This window comes from Carcharhinus amblyrhynchos, chromosome 1 (genome assembly GCF_965287045.1).
Source record: "Carcharhinus amblyrhynchos chromosome 1, sCarAmb.v2.hapA, whole genome shotgun sequence".
Classification (NCBI taxonomy): domain Eukaryota; kingdom Metazoa; phylum Chordata; class Chondrichthyes; order Carcharhiniformes; family Carcharhinidae; genus Carcharhinus; species Carcharhinus amblyrhynchos.
In genome coordinates, this window is record NC_137324.1 from 87,510,312 (window position 1) to 87,526,978 (window position 16,667).

At 41.1% G+C, this 16,667-nt stretch overlaps 1 protein-coding gene across 2 annotated transcripts in view; it reads right to left on the bottom strand.

Moving 5' to 3' along the window:
* The window catches only part of n4bp2 (NEDD4 binding protein 2), a 78,957-nt gene that overhangs the window by 54,468 nt on the left and 7,822 nt on the right, over positions 1-16,667 (bottom strand). For both annotated transcript variants that reach the window (XM_080188540.1, XM_080188549.1), the window contains exons 2-3: positions 7,903-9,403; positions 3,139-3,263 (exon numbers count right to left, since the gene is read on the bottom strand). In XM_080188540.1, coding sequence (XP_080044666.1) covers positions 3,139-3,263; positions 7,903-9,403 — 1,626 coding nt within the window. The remainder of the gene's footprint in view (positions 1-3,138; positions 3,264-7,902; positions 9,404-16,667) is intronic.

Here is a 16,667-nt window from a genome sequence, read left to right on the forward strand (position 1 = left end):
GGTTAAAGTCCAACAGGTTTATATGGAATCATGAGCTTTTGGAGCACTGCTCCTTCATCAGGTGAATGAAGGTAGGTTCAAACACAGCGTACATAGGCAAAGACACAATTGCATGATAATTACAGATCAGAACGTGAAGAATGATTGGAATGCTAGTCTTTGTACGTTCAAACAGTGTGCGTGGAGAGAGGGATAATCACAGGTTAAAGAGGTGTAAATTGTCTCAAGGCAGAACCATTAGTAAGATTTTGCAAACCCAGCCAGTATTTCCCCAGAGCAGAGAAACTATGACTTCTGCTTTGGAGCCTTCAACATGTTATCAATGACAATGAACATCTCACCAAGGCCATGCCCACAACCCCACTGCTCGCCTTCAAACAAGTGCCCAACCTCACACAGACCATTGTTCACAGCAAACAACCCAGCCTTCAGGAGAACAGCAACCACGATGCCAGACAACCCTGCCACGGCAATCTCTGCAAGATGTGCTGGATCATCGACATGGATACCACCACCACACGTGAGAACACCACCCACCAGATATACAGTACATACTCAGGTGACTAGGCCAACATTATCTACCTCATACGCTGCAGGAAAGGAAGTCCCGAGACACAGTACGTCGGCAAGACCATAGAGACACAATGACAACAGATGAATGGACCATGCAACAACTGCCGGGCAGAAGTGTTCCCTTCCAGTCGGGGAACACTTCAGGAGTCAAGGGCATTCAGCATCTGATCTTTGGGTAAGCATTCTCCAAGGTGGCCTTCAAGACACACAACGAAGAATCAGCGAGCAGAATCTGTAAACCAAGTTCCGCATGGATGAGGGTGGCCTCAGTTGGGATCTTGGGTTCATACCACACTACTTGTAACTCTTATCATATTGCCTGGGTTTGCAAAATCCTACTAACTGTTCTGGCTTGAGACAATTCACACCTCTTTAACCTGTGATTATCCCTCTGTCCACGCACACTGTTTGTACCTTTAAAGACTCGCATTCCAACCATTCTTACATTTCAATGTGTGATTTGATTTGATTTATTATTGTCACAGGTATTAACATAATGAAAAGTATTGTTTCTTACACGCTATACCCACAAAGCATACCGTTCATAGAAAAGGAAATGAGAGTGTGCAGGTTGTAATATTACAGTCATAGCTAGGGTGTAGAGAAAGATCAACTTAATGCAAGGTAAGTCCATTCAAAAGTCTGACAGCAGCAGGGAAGAAACTGCTTGAAATCAGTTGGTGTGTGACCTCAGACTTTCGTACCTTTTTCCTGACAGAAGAGAGAATGTCTAGGGTGCATGGGGTCCTTAATTATGCTGGCTGTTTTGCCAAGGCAGCAGGAAGTGTAGACAGAATCAATGGATGGGAAGCTGGTTCGCTTGATGGATTGGGTTACATTCACAAGCTTTTGTAGTTCCCTGTGGAATTGGACAGAGCAGAAGCCATAACAAGCTGTGATACAACCAAAAGAATGCATCTGTAAGCATTGGTGAGAGTCGTAGCTGACATGCCAAATTTCTTTTGTCTTTTAAGAAAGTAGGGGCGTTGGCGGGCTTTCTTAACTACAGTGTCGGCATGGGGGGATTAGGACAGGTCATTGGTGATCTGGACACCTAAAAACTTGAAGCCCTCAATCCTTTCTACTTCGTCCCCATTGATGTAGACAGGGGCATGTTGTCCTTTACACTTCCTGAAGTCAATGACAATCTCCTTCATTTTGTTGACATGAAGGGGGAGATTATTGTTGCTGCACCAGTTCACCAGATTCGCTATCTCATTCCTGTACTCTTGTCTCGTCATTGTCTGAGATCCAACCCGCTACTGTGGTGTCATTGGCAAACTTGAAAATTGAATTGGAGATGAATTTGACCACACAGTCATAGATCTATAAAGAGTATCACAGGGGGCTGAGAACACAGCCTTGTGGGGCACCGGTGTTGAGGAAGATTGTGGAGGAGGTGTTGTTGCCTATCCTTACTGATTATGGTCTGTGTGTCAGGAAGTTCAGGATTCAGTCATAAAGGAAGGTGCCGAGGAACCAGGCCTTGGAGCTTGGAGATGAGTTTTGCGGGAATAATGTTGTTGAAGGCTGAGCTGTAGTCAATAATCAGGAGTCTGATATAGGTGTCCTTGTTATCTAGACGTTCCAGGGTTGAGTGCAGCGCCAGGGAGATGGTGTCTGCTGTGAACCTGCGGTGGTGATTGGCAAACCGTAGTGGATCCACGTAGTCCGGGAGGCTGGCATCGATTCGTACCATGACTAGCCTTTCAAAGCACTTCATAATGATGGATGTCAGAGCCACCGGCTGACAGTCATTAAGGCACGCTGCTTGGTTTTTCTTAAGATACCGGAATGATGGTCAACTTCTTGGAGCAGATAAGAACCTCAGTTTGTTGTCAAGAGAGGTTGAACAATATTTCCACCAGCTGATCCGCACAGGATCTGATGCTTGTCTGGATACCCCATCTGGGCCAGTCACTTTCCGTGGGTTGACTTGCAAGAAAGTTGCTCTGACATCTGCAATAGTGACCCCAGATACAGGTTCATCCAGGGTTTCCAGGGTGACCTCTTTCTCAAAATGGACGTAGAATGCATTACCTTGTAATTGTGTTTTTACCTATATATGCCATGTTTATGAACCTACCTCCACTCACCTGATAAAGGAACAGTGCTCTGAAAGCTCATGCTTCCATTTAAACCTGTTGGAAATTAAAGATGGTTCATTTAACTGTGCAGAAAGCATTGTGATGAATTTCCATCCTCCAGCACACTGAAATAATGTTAATAGTAAGTTTTAAGATTAAATTTATTTATTAGCATCACAATTAGGCTTACATTAACGCTGCAATGAAGTTACTGTGAAACTTCCCGAGTTGCCACACTCCAGCGCCTGTTCGAGTACACTGAGGGAGAATATAGCATGGTCAATGCATATAACCAGCACATCTTTCAGACTGTGGGAGGAAACCGGAGCACCTGAGGAAACCCATGAAATCACGGGGAGGAAGCGCAAACTCCACACAGACAGTCACCTGAGGCCAGAATTGAACTCGGTCCCTGGTGCTGCGAGTGAGGCAGCAGGGCTCATCATGCCACCAAAGAACATGTTGCAAAATTTCTCACCTCTTTTTTGGTTCCATTGATGAGCCTCTCCAATCAAGCTAGGAGCAAACTGGTAATGTCCACTTCGACAGAAATATTCATCTGTACTGAAAATCATCCCATTAGGCTCCTGTTGAACAAGCATTCTGTCCAATGGAAACTTATTAGTTATCGGTGAAATTTCAGGTTCTCAAACTATGCAATAGCTTGCATTAGGAAAACGGTTCTGTTGCAACTTGGAAATAGATTTTACTTGTTTCCGTTATAACACAAATATTAGCACAGGTGGATGCAATTGGCTCCTTAGTACCCGTGCTGAGAAAACAAGCCACATTTAGCGGACCTTGATCAATCACTTCCACATCTAGCTTTTCTGTTTGAAAGAATACTGACCTCGTTGTTCTGGCCCTATTACCTTGTACCACAGACCCCTCAATTTTTGGTATCGTTGCCACAAATTGGCATTGCACAGCTCCAGGATTAGTGAGTAGCCCAAGATGCACAACCATACTCTTTTTGTGTTATAGCCTCTTCGTTTTTAAATCCAATTTCTCTTATTCAAAATAGGACTAAAAGGCAAAGTGGGTAAAAATGGGAGAAGTTTAAAAAAATGGAGTTTTCAGAGAGAACAATGTGCCAAATTATCACTTCCTGTGAAACAGTTTTATGTGATTAGCTCCATCAGCCAAAAGTCAGTCGGTATTGCATCTTATGGTCAGTGTCACGTCAAAAAACAGACACAATTACAGTCTGTAAATTCCACCTCATTTAAATCTCCAGTAGAATGACAGAATGATTACAGCACAAATGGTCATTCAGTTCATCATATCCACGCCTGTTCACTGCAAGGGAAACTCAAATAATCCCACATCCCTGCCTTTATCTTGTAGTCCTGCAACTTTTCTCTCTCACAATGTTTATCCAATCCCCTTTTGAAAGCCACAAGTGAAACTACTTCAACCACACTCAGGAAATGCATTCCAGATACTAACTACTCACTGTGCTAAAATCCTTTACTTCTTGTCGCTTTTAGTTTTTTCCTCAATCGCTTGAAATTGATACCCTCTGATTCTCAACCCTTTTGCCAACAGAAACAGTTTCTCTCTATCTACTCTGGAATGGGCCAGGAACTGGCAAATGGAATTTAATGTTGGCAAGTGCGAGGTGGTCCACTTTGGTAGGAATAATGGTAGGAAGGACTATTACTTACGTGGCGGAAAACTGCAGCAGGCGACGGTGCAGAGGGACCTCGGGGTCCTTGTGCATGAGTCGCAAAAACCCAGCTTGCAGGTGCAGCAGGTGGTCAGGAAGGCTAATGGGATGCTGGCCTTCATAGCGAGGGGGATTGAATATAAAAGTAGGGAGGTCTTGCTGCAGCTGTATACGGCATTGGTGAGGCTGCAGCTGGAGTACTGTGTGCAGTTTTGGTCGCCGCACTTACACAAGGATATTTTGGCCTTGGAGGGAGTGCAGAGGAGGTTTACTAGGCTGATGCCGGAGTTGAGGGGGTTGAGCTACGAGGAGAGGCTGAATAAACTAGGCTTGTACTTGTTAGAGTTTAGAAGAATGAGGGGAGATCTCATTGAGACGTATAAGATGATGAATGGGATGGATAAGATAGAGGTGGAGAGACTCTTCCCGCTCAGAAAGGACAGTAGGACTAGGGGGCACAGCCTCAAGATAAAGTGGGGGCGGTTTCGAACGGAGTTGAGGAGGAACTTCTTCACTCAAAGGGTGGTGAATCTCTGGAATTCTCTGCCCATTGAAGTGGTGGAAGCTGCCTCGCTAAATATTTTTAAGATGCGGGTTGATGGGTTTTTGATAAGTGAGGGGATTAAGGGTTATGGGGAGAGGGCGGGAATGTGGAACTGAGCCACGACAAATCAGCCATGATCTTATTGAATGGCGGGGCAGGCTCGAAGGGCTAGATGGCCTACTCCTGCTCCTATTTCTTATGTTCTTATGTTCTGATGTACCTCATGAACACCTCTGTTAAATCACCTCTCTTTCCGATAGAAAACAAAGCAGCTTTTCAATTTATCCATGTAATTGAAGCCACTCATCCTGGGAACCATTCTCATAAATTTTTTCAACAGTGTAAAGCCTTCACATCCTTTCGTGTCCAGAATTGTAGCTGAAGATGAATGGGGGTTTTTTTATAAAAGGATTTCTTCAGTTTCTTTGCTTTTATACTTTACATCTCTATTTATAAAGCACAGAATGCTAAATTCTCAACCTTCAACAATTTGTGAACAATATTCATAGGTTTCTCTGTTCTTGCACCTGCTTTCATTTTGCCTCTCTTGGCCCTTCTTACAAACATAAACCACTTCATACTTCTCTACATTAAATTTCATCTGCCAAGATTCTGCCACATTTCACCAGCCTATCCATGCCCTCCTGAAGTCTATCATGATGCTTCCCACAGTACATAATACTTCCATATATTGCGTAATCTGTATAATTTGAATTTGTGCCCTATGCATCCAAATCCAGGTTATTAACAAGGATTAAGAAAAGCAGTGATCTAAGACCACTGGTCATAATATCAGCAACTGGTCCTTACATCAACCATTGGCCAGCCTCACTGTATACCTTCGACAATCTGTAAAACAACTGTTCACCATTACTGCTTCCTACCATTCAGCCAACTTTGTATCCAGGCTGTCACTGACCCTTCAACTTTGGTGCAAGCCTACCAAATGCCCTTTGGAACTACACGTAGGCCAAATCAAGCACATCATTCACTGTAGATCAAATTAATCCAACTACCATCATGAACCCATTTTTGTTAGCTCATCAAAACAAATAAAACACAATTTACCATTAAGAAAAAATAACATCCCTGATATATTCTAGCAAAACCCCTCTGCACCCCGCCTTATACACATCAACTGCAAAACTCTCATCAGCCTTCTCTAATAATTCAAGTTGACAATTTATTGCTAGCAACATATTAACAAAGATCACAGACTGATAATCAGGATTTGATGCAACAATTGTTCTTATGCTATTGTATGCAAAGTACAATTTTTGTGAAGGGAGGTGACCTGGGTTAAAGAAGTTGGACTAATATTGTGGTGGTGGGCGGGAAAGGCAGGGAATGGAGAGGTGAAAGCCAGAAAAAAAAAGTGTGGAAAGGGACAGAGAGACAGTAAAATGGTTATCCTTTCCTCCTTCTGGTTGGAAGAGAGAAGTGGGTGGTAATAGTATACCTATCAATGCCAATTCTGCTTTGTGGAGTGGTGGGAGCATAAGGAAATTAGAAGTATTGGCTTTGCTTCAAACTTTGGAGAGGGAGAGTGATTTATTGAGTATATATGCCGCAGTTCACAAGTCATATTCAGATTCCTACTTGTTTGATTACGAAGGCTGGTTTGAATGCAAGGGATGATTTGATTTCCTTACCAGCCTCATTTTTGTTCCCATGGATTGAGGAGAGTTCAGTTGGAGAACTCTATCCTTCCTAGCCCTGCTTTGGTTCTCAAATGTTGATGTCAATATCTTTCTCATCTTCAAAAATCAAGCTAAATTGTTTGGGGTGCATATGGCAGGAATAGTAGCTGTCTTTTCAGGTCCAGTCAGGCAGAATTTGATTTCAGGAGCTGTTGATTTTATTTCTTTAATTTTTCCAGAGGCTGCATTTCCTGATGCCTCGAGGGGACCCTTCTCTGCTGATGAGAAGGCTGCATTACTGTTTATAATGCATTTGCAGCATTATATTTTTCTTTTAAGTTGCATGTTAAACAAAAATCTCACTAAGAACAAAAAAACAGTTTTGACAGGTCTTATAACATTGTAGATGCCACTCTGTCATGTACAGGCATATCAAGTACTGCAGAGAGATGATCTGTCAGACTTGAAATGTTAATTTCTGTTTCTCTCCACAGATGCTGCCTGACCTGATTATTTTCAGAATTTCCTGATTTTATTTCAGATTTCCAGAATCTATAACATTTTGCTTTGTATACTGGGATGTACTTCTGGTTTCTGTAATCGTTGTTCAAAATTCAATTTTATACTTGTGCAAAGTGCAATAATTGCGTACCAAGATTTATAAATTAACGGCAGAAGGATCAAGATCTATGTTTTTATAACACCATATCAAAATGACTCCAACAAACATTATTTTCAACTTTCTTCTAACTGCTTCAAACATTTAGCAATAATAATTTAATCTAATAAATGCCCAAATTTTGTCACCAGAAAGCATGGACAACCAGGTAATAACAGAAGAGCTGACAGATGAGGAGAGATACAATCAATAAAGGAAGAGAGGAGAGGAATGAGATGGGGCAGGTAGAAACAGCAAGGCAGTGGGACTTCGGAAACTAACTTGAAAGAATGCAACAATGATAGGCAAAGGCAGAAGACGTAAGAATTGAAAGATCAAAAGATATTAACTGAGATAGCTGAAGTTTTAACCTAGATTACTCCAGTGTCTGGAATAGGATTTGAAGCAGACACGCTCACAAGTGAAAGCTCCATGATTAAATCGGCTCCGAGAACATGATAAAAAGGTAAAGTTGCCACAGTCCCAGATGACCATAAGCTTCTCTCTCTTTGAGAGGCAGCGCTTGCCTTGCCCTTTGCCTGGGCTGGGGATTTAACCTGAGGAACAATATATCTCAGGCAAAAGGTTAGGTTGAGAAGGGTCACCTTCATGAATAACCTGAGAACATGATACAGTGCTATATAAAGACTCATTATTTTCTCCCCCACCCTCCCTCCCCAACGTACCTCTTAATTATGCAAAAAAGGAAAACATATATGGTTATTTCATACCTGGCTAGGGTACTTTTCCCAGATCCAGGGAGCCCCCTCATCAAAATTAGCACTTTAGATGTTCCATGTGTCTTTCTATTCATATGCTGTGGAAAAGGATACTCGCAAGTCTGTGACTGCTGAATGACAGGCTGATTAAACCATGGTTTTAATTGAAAGTTGCTGGCACCAAATCTTGCTGTCTGATGAGCTGGATCAGGACTAGACAAAGCTCCTGCGGAACTCCACGAAGAAACAGTACGAGGTTTTGGTTTTAGAGGACTAATTGCAACAGGGGTGACAAAAGTCTTTGGCATATCCATAGGCTGGAATTCAGGAGCCCATGGATTCCACGAGATGGAAGTTGTGTTTGGAACATTTGTAAAGAGCACATCATTGGAATATTGAGGATAGTTTGCTTTTCCACTGTTCGTTAACTTGGGAAGATTTTCATCGCCAGTGTCTTGCCCTACATCAAACCAGTAAGGAAAACAGGTTGTATTTTGTGGCATATTGTTTGAATTACTCCCTTTATTTGCTAATGGTTTTGTTGAGAGGTTGTTGCTTTTTGGTTTTAGTTCATTTGTTCCTTTACATTCTTGAGGCTCTTCAAATAATTCACAGTTTTCTGCAGATGTGGTTGGTCCAAACCACGATATTTCATTTCCACCTGTTCCAGAACATTGTCCTATTTCTTTAATAGAAAAGCCACTACTTTGCAATAATCCAGTTTGCTGGTCCACAGTATCTGCATGTAGGTCATATTTTTGATTAGAGTGCTCTGAGACAACACTGTTTGAGCCAATATTCATAGAAATAGCTGCTGACAGACTGTTACTTTCATTTTGATTTGTCCAAATATCTGCACCATTTACGCTTATACTGCTTGGAAAAGAACCTCCAGGCTCAATGGAAGGCTTGCTGCTGGGTTTTTCAACAGCTTCTGAAGTAAATTCACTATAATCTAACTGAACTGCTGATCTTTTCTCGAAGATGTTATTTTCACAACCAAAACATTGGGTCAGATTTTCTTCACAGTCTTTTGAATTCAAACCAAATGGCGGGTGCTTGAGACACACCTTATCATCTGCTACTGTTTGCTGTTGATTTGGCACATGACTGAAAGAGTTCAAATTTGACTGAAGAAGCTGAGGCAACTCATCACTAGCACATAGTCTGGAAAACTGACTGATGGGAGAATTATATCGGTTCATAAATGGCTGGTACTGTTGATAAGATATGTGCTGTTCTGGGCTAGTTTCATAATTTGTGTTTGTGCTATACATTTCCAATTCATTATCAGTGGAAGCATCCAATCGTTCAGTTAAATGAAATTCAGATGCTCTAACACTTCCAGAAACAACAGAATTACTTCCATGATCCTTCATTACTAATCTGCTGTCAGCATTAATTTCACCATCACTCAGTGCAGTTGCCACATGATCAAACCCAGTGAAGCTGGAAGACGCAACACCTTCGGCTGCATCAGACAATACCAACAAAGAGTCCATCGCATCATCAGCTGGGCAAAACAAAAAAAAATCACATAAGTATGATCATCAAACAAGAAAGTTCAGAACATAAGAAAACTATTATGCACACAAAAATATCTTGATTTAGGCACCAGACAGCCAGGTCATACAAGTCGCAATTTTCAAACATTCCTTTCCTCATCCACTCTAAGGAACAGAGAGAGGAGACCAATTATGTAATTTAATAGTAACTTGTATGTATTGGTGACATGTATATTATTCATCTTCCCATAGTTCTGTCTGATGTGTTAAAATTGATAAATGGTCTTAGCAAATTAACAGAACTATGCATGTGGATGACTCTGAGCTTAACATATTGACTGCAAGGCAGCAAACATGTGGCAGCACCATCATCCCATTCATTAATCCTTAAAACTAGCATTCCCTTCCAGAACAGAAATGACTGTACCAAGTTCTAAGACAAGTGTAAGCGATGGAAGAAACCTATTAAATACTGCAGCGCAGCAAAATGAATCTTTAAGTTCAATCATTGCTTGCGTAAAAACCAACAAATGCATTGTGAGTGTGAACCTTAATGCAATAAATCAAAAGAACATTAAAAACCTGTCAGCAAGGTTCCAGTTTTATGGATCAGAGCAGATGTGTTAAACCATGGCTCAACTAATTACCGGCATAAAACACTAAACCTTCATAACTCACTCACTGCTCAATCATCAGCAGTGCACCCAAAGTATCCAGTTTGGTGGTATCAGCAATAACAAGTTGCCATCATTAAGAGATCACCCCACATGAGTAAATGTATGTGAAGGAGAATTCCCTAGGCTCCCACCACACTGCAAACTTTTGAAATCAGACCACAAAATGCAGACTTACTATTATTACTATCTACCGACAAATGCACAGTTAGTGATGCAAAAGATATAAAGTCAATTGCAAAAAGTTACATGTTGCTTGTTAAGTACCAATTGAACATTTGTGATTGACTGGAAATTAGTACATTTCTATCAAGTGACCAAAGAGTTACTTTCTCTACGTTTTGCTGTAGCTCCTGACCATGCCAAGTGTTCACAATTTTGTACAAAACCAGTATTGAATTGGCTACGTTTTGAAAGACTTAGGTTACTTTGTAAAGTATCTATTATACACATATTCCCCGAGCAGAAATTGAATACAGATATAGTGCCAACCTTGAGATTGACTCTGTGGCAGACTGTGGATGTTGCCAGTTTTCAATTTGGGGGCATGGGGTGTTAAGGGTATGTTTTTCAAGGAAGGGTGGCAAAGGGCAGTTTTCAAAGAATTAAAGACAAAGCTGCAAAATAAAGCCAGGAAATTATCTGAAGCTGCTTCAGTCAGTGCCATTTGTCAGATTTGAGACACTGTACCTGGTAATGCTAATCACAGGGCTCTAATAGCAGACATTTAGACGAAGCATAACGTTCATGCAACAAACAGAGATTAACAAAGTTCCCTTGGACTCAGCAGAAACTCCTCTCCCCTCCAAAACTAGGTAACACAAGACTTGCCCAACTCCATTACCGCAATAGAAATCCAATCAACATTTCATTCTGAGTTCCACGAATACCATTCCTGACAGAGTAAAAAACAGCCATCAACAGAACTGAATTCCACAACAAATTGTGAACCCAGCATTTGTCTCACTCCTCCCATTCCAATCAAATTAAGGATTCAACCCTGGTTCAATGAAGAGTGCAGAAGGGTATGCCAGGAGCAGGAGTAGGCTTACCTAAAAATGAAGTGTTAATCTGGTGAAGCTACAACACAAGACTACACTTGCATGTCATGTAGCATAAGCAGTAAGTGATAGACAGAGCTAAGCAATTCAACAACCAATTATCACACCCAAGCTCTGCAGTCCTGCCACATTCAGCTGTGAATAGTGGCAGACAATTAAATTTCATTGAAGAAGGCAGGTAGTTCCAGAAAAATCCCCATTCTCAATAATGGGGGAAAGCTCAGCATATCAGTGCAAATGATATGGCTGAAGCATTCACAATAATCTTCAGCCAGAAATGCCAAGTGGATGATCTACCTTGGCCTCTTCTACAGATACCCAGCATCACAGATACTAATCTTCAGCCAATTTCATTCACTCCACATGATATCAAGATACATAGAAACACAGAAAACAGAAGTAGGAGTAGGCCATTCGGCCCTGCTCCACCATTCATTTTGATCTTAGCTGATCATCAAATTCGATATTCTGATCCCACCTTCCCCCCAATATCCCTTCATTAGCTTCAACAGCTATATCTAATTTCTTGAAATCACACATTTTTGCCTCACCCAGTTTACGTAGAAGTGAATTCCATCAATATTGTGGCTACAAAAGCACATCAGAGGGTGTGGTAACATCTCCTGACTCCCCAAAACCAGTCCACTATTTACAAGACTCACGTCAAGAGTGTGATGGAATACTCCCCACTTGCCTGGAGAAATGCAGCTACAACAACTCAAGGAACTCAATACCGTTCAAAACAAAGCAACTGGTTTGATTGCTACCCCTTCCACAAACATTCACTCCTTCCTCACCACCAGCGTGGTGGCACTAATGTGTACCATCTACAAGACACACTACAGGAACTCACTAAGAATGCTCAGACAACACCTTCCGAACCCATGACCACTACTCTGTAGAAGGACAGTGCCAGCAGACACATGGGAACATCACCACTTGGAAGTTCCATTCAACATCCTGACTTGGAAATATATCACCATTCCTTCACTGTCTCGGGGTCAAAATCCTGGAACTCGTTCCCCAACAGCAATGTGGGTGTACCTACACCATGTGGATTGCAGTAATTTCAAGATGGCAGCTTACCATCACCTTCTCAAGGGCAATTAGGAATATGCAAAAGTGCTAGCCTAGCCAATGTCAGCCACATTCTCGGACTTAATAAAAAAGATGGCCAATACTGATTTAATGAGGTGTACAGAAAGACAGCTGTAAACATACCTCCAATGAGTTGTCAATCTGGTAAAGCTACAAGACACAACAATACGCACGCTAAACAGCGAAGCAGTATATTTATAGAGATATCCCATTGTTATGATCCCAGTTGATGTTACTACTGCCAGAAGATTTCAGAATGGAACCCTGGCTCAAAAGATTGTAACTTTTTGGATTTTTAAGTAAAAATGGAGGAATAGAGTGTGATGTTAGTATACCTTTAAGGGATTTTTTTCTAAATCACATTTCCTGTGGTTGTAAGCCTTTTGGGCTTGTTATTCTCTCATTATGGCACCAGTTTGTCAGGAAGAATCTTTTTATTGCTGCTTAACCAGGGGTTTCTTTATTTTTACTGAGATGTTTATGACTCTGCTTTGTTAGGAGAAAAAAACTGGTTTCATTTTCAGTTCAAGTCGTGGTTTAGTTTGGTTTTAGAAGGGACATTAAGATGGAAAGAAGTGTTTCTCACTCTCTCCCTGGTTTTGGAAATTCTGGTCATCTGAACACAAGGTCTTGCATTTCTGAAAGGGGGAATCTGCTTTTGGTGGCTTGCCTAGAGTCCCTGGTGTTTTGGGAAGCTGTTCTGAGTCTACATAGAGAACTGCAGACTTCATCCAAAGAACTCAAATTCTAACATCATGTGAGCATTACTCTCTCCTGTATTAAACATGTTTGAAAGATCTTGTTTATGGGATTGGTTAAAATGGGACAGCTCCTACATTTGTTAAGGGTTATACATTATCATGGTTGTTTTGATGCTGTTTGTAATTGATAAAAGTTATTGCTAATGTTCTTACGATACATGTTAACTATTTTCTTAAATAAACTTTGTTTGATGAAAGCTCCCTGGTGGATCATTTGAATCAAACCTGAAGTAAAACCTATCATGCTTATCCTAGCCAAATTCAAGATGCAAAATGATCCATTTTATGATCCATAAAGGGCTCCATGAAACATCTGAGTTTCTGACCTGAACCATAACAAGAGTCACAGTACCACCCACATCAGTTTTAAGCAACAAGAAACATTTCTTAAACACAAGAAGTCTGATTTTGATACAATATCCCTTTACTCCCTTCTTAGTTTCACAACTATATAGTTTTCAAAGGTAGCACCTAACTCCCTGAAACTATATGGGTGATACCACTCATATAATCCCTACAGTGTAGAAGGAGGTCATTCAGTCCATCAAGACTGCACTGACAATAATCCCATTCAGTGCCTATACCTGTTACCACATGTATCTCCCTGACACTAAGGGGCAATTTGGCATGGCCAATCCACCTAACCTGCACATCTTTGGATTGTGGGAGGAAACCGGAACATCCAGGGGAAACACATGCAGATACAGGGAGAACATACAAATTCTACATCAACCAAGGCCAGAACTGAACCCAGGTCCCTGGCACTGAGAGGCAGCCATGCTAACCACCGTGCCGTGCCACCTGATCCAACAATCTTCCATGGATTTCTTCTCCTAATTACCCCAAATGATTGCCACAATTTTCCAAACTCCCCTCCAAAAAACATGCTTTAAAATCATCTTTCAAACAATGCTTTCTATCAGCAATTTGCATTAAAAATTTCTCCATGTTTTCTAATAATCCTTTCAAATAAAGCTTCCATTCTACTTGTAAGAAGGAATCCAGTACCAGGTTGTCCACCTCTTTCAGGTTTGCTTTGTCTCAAATACTTTTCACACAAATTCAGTCCCCTGCAGAATATTATTGTCTCAAACATTGGAAATAAGGATAACAAATCTGATAACTGTTTCAGATATGTGGCTTCCTAGGTCTGACTTTAACTTCCATAAACAATGTCCTGTTCCCAAAGGCAGTTCCTTGGTGTTCCTTTAACTTCAGACTTCTTGGAAGCTTCTCTTCATTTCTCTAGTTTCCTTAATTAGGTGTTCTTTAACTTTTCTGCATTCATTTCTTATGGCTCTTGCAGCAAAGCTGAGAGATGCCTCGTCTCCAAAACATTTAGGGTAGCACGGTAGCACAGTGGTTAGCACCGCTGCTTCACAACTCCAGTAGGGATATGGGGATAGGGCCTGGGTGGGATTGTGTTTGGTGCAGACTCGAAGGGCCTCTTTTTGTACTGCAGGGTTCTATGATCTATGATCTAACTACCATGAATTTGGCTAAAATACACCCAAAGATTAAAGATATCCCTGGTTACTAAGCAATGCCTTTATGCTTCTTCCAGCCTGTTTGCTCTTCACACTGAAACCCTCTCCAAGCACAATAGAAGCATGATTTTAATTGAAACCAAACCCCCCCCTCCCACATGCAAACACCTTTCAATGGCATGAATTTAACTATAGGTTTACCATTCCAAACACAGAAACACTAAATTAAACTTGTTATATATTTGGGTAGATACTGTGTTGTTGTGCTGGCACTTTAAATCTAGTCACGCATTTAATTTGTGATGTCATCAGCTGCCTCACAGTTTTATAATCAATCTAACTCTAGCTTTTATACTGTGAATAACTTATCAACAAACCTGCCTGGTCGACTGCAACCAACCCATGTGCTGCGGCTCCACTTTTTTTTAATCCTTAAGTGCAACAGATAAAACAAAACTCATTTAATATATCTTAATTCTGACAATATAAATACAAATTACTCAAAATTACTTCTGCTTTCTCAGCATCATAACAAGTAGATCAATGTTATTTGCTGTGTCCAATCTTTGACATTGGTGGACACAGGTGGAGGAGGAAGCATTAACATCTGCATCCACAAGAAAAGTGGAGGCACGTAAAAGACTAATTTTTTTTCCTCTTCAGTCAGAAATGTCACGTGGATGGTCCTACTCTGTATATTCTTCATATTCCCATTCACAAATGCCAGTCTTCAATCAATGCAGAAAATAAAAACACAAAGGTACAGGAGTAGGCATAATTGATTTCTTTACTGGTTTCTCGATTAATAGTCTAGCGTTATACCACTAGGGTTATCATCTTCTAATGGATGATTGCACAGTTCTCCTTCATCTGCAACTCCTCAAATAATGAACGAATCTGTGCCCAAATGCAGCAAAGCATATAAAATTTCCAGGCTTGGGCTGAGGTGCAGCGTGAAAGTTATTTTTCACCTCGTTTCAGGCAATGAACATCTCCAACAAGGGAGAACCTAACCAGCTACACATGTCATGCAATGATTGCTGCCATCATGCAAGTCATCTTTGACTATTAACTGGGGTAGTCAACCAAATGCTGTGGCTACGAGGGAAGGTTATTCTCCAAAGTCTTTCTACCTCTGCAAGAGGCATCAAACATGAGATCTATTTGCTTGTATGGATGGAGCTTTAAAAACATCAAAAAACTCTGCACCATCCAGGACAAAGCAGTCCATCTGATCAGTATTTAATCCATTAATTTAACCACTGATGTACCATGATGGCAGTATGTACCTGCTCATTCTGGAGAACGTTCACAGATTGTTGACATATTAATCAAAGCCTACAAGAGCATGGGACTTGCCCTGCACATCAAGAAGACAAAGTTTTCTATCAACCTATACCAAATGCATCAAATCCAACACCTTCAATTCAGATACAAGAAGAAGTGTTAGAAAATACCCCTCACTTTTCAAGTCTTGGAAGCTGTCTATCTCAAAAATCTGACAAGTAGTAGTACACAATGGAAACCAATGTGTTAGCTCAGCCTATGGTAAATTACACCCAACAATTATTTGTAAAAAGCAATCACTTTTATGTTGGGAAATTCAACAATCAATATGCAACCAAGGTTCTTAATTGCAGATATTTTTTATTGAATTCACATTCCACCATCTGCAGTGGTACCAGGAAGGAACCTGTGGGAGGATGTAGTTTAAGAAAAAGAGGTCTGGGAGGGTTACATGATACAAGGGCAGGAGTGGCTGTTTTTGTGAACTCTGACACTATTCAACTCTTAACTTCATGCACAACCCATAATTATTTGATCCTGATATGTATAATCTGTGCTTTGTTCCTGGAAGATTCTGGCTAAAGCTTGGTGATGAGAAGCCAAGTTGATCAAGAATGTCCTCATCTGATTGAGGCAGTCGGAGACAGCTGGGACAGGACCCACTTCGCAGTGATGGTATGACTGGTAAGAGGGCCTACACTTTGGTGCCATTGGCACTGAAATGATGGCTGCCATTGAGTGAAGTTGTGGGTGACGGTTTCAGCTCCCCAGCACAAACTACTGGGATTCACACTGATGAACTACAAGATACCCTAAAAAGAATGGATGAAGCGGAGAAAAGAACCCCAATCAACAGGATAGTTTCCTCGATGGAGGCTCACCTTCAGTCGTTGGAAATCCTGCT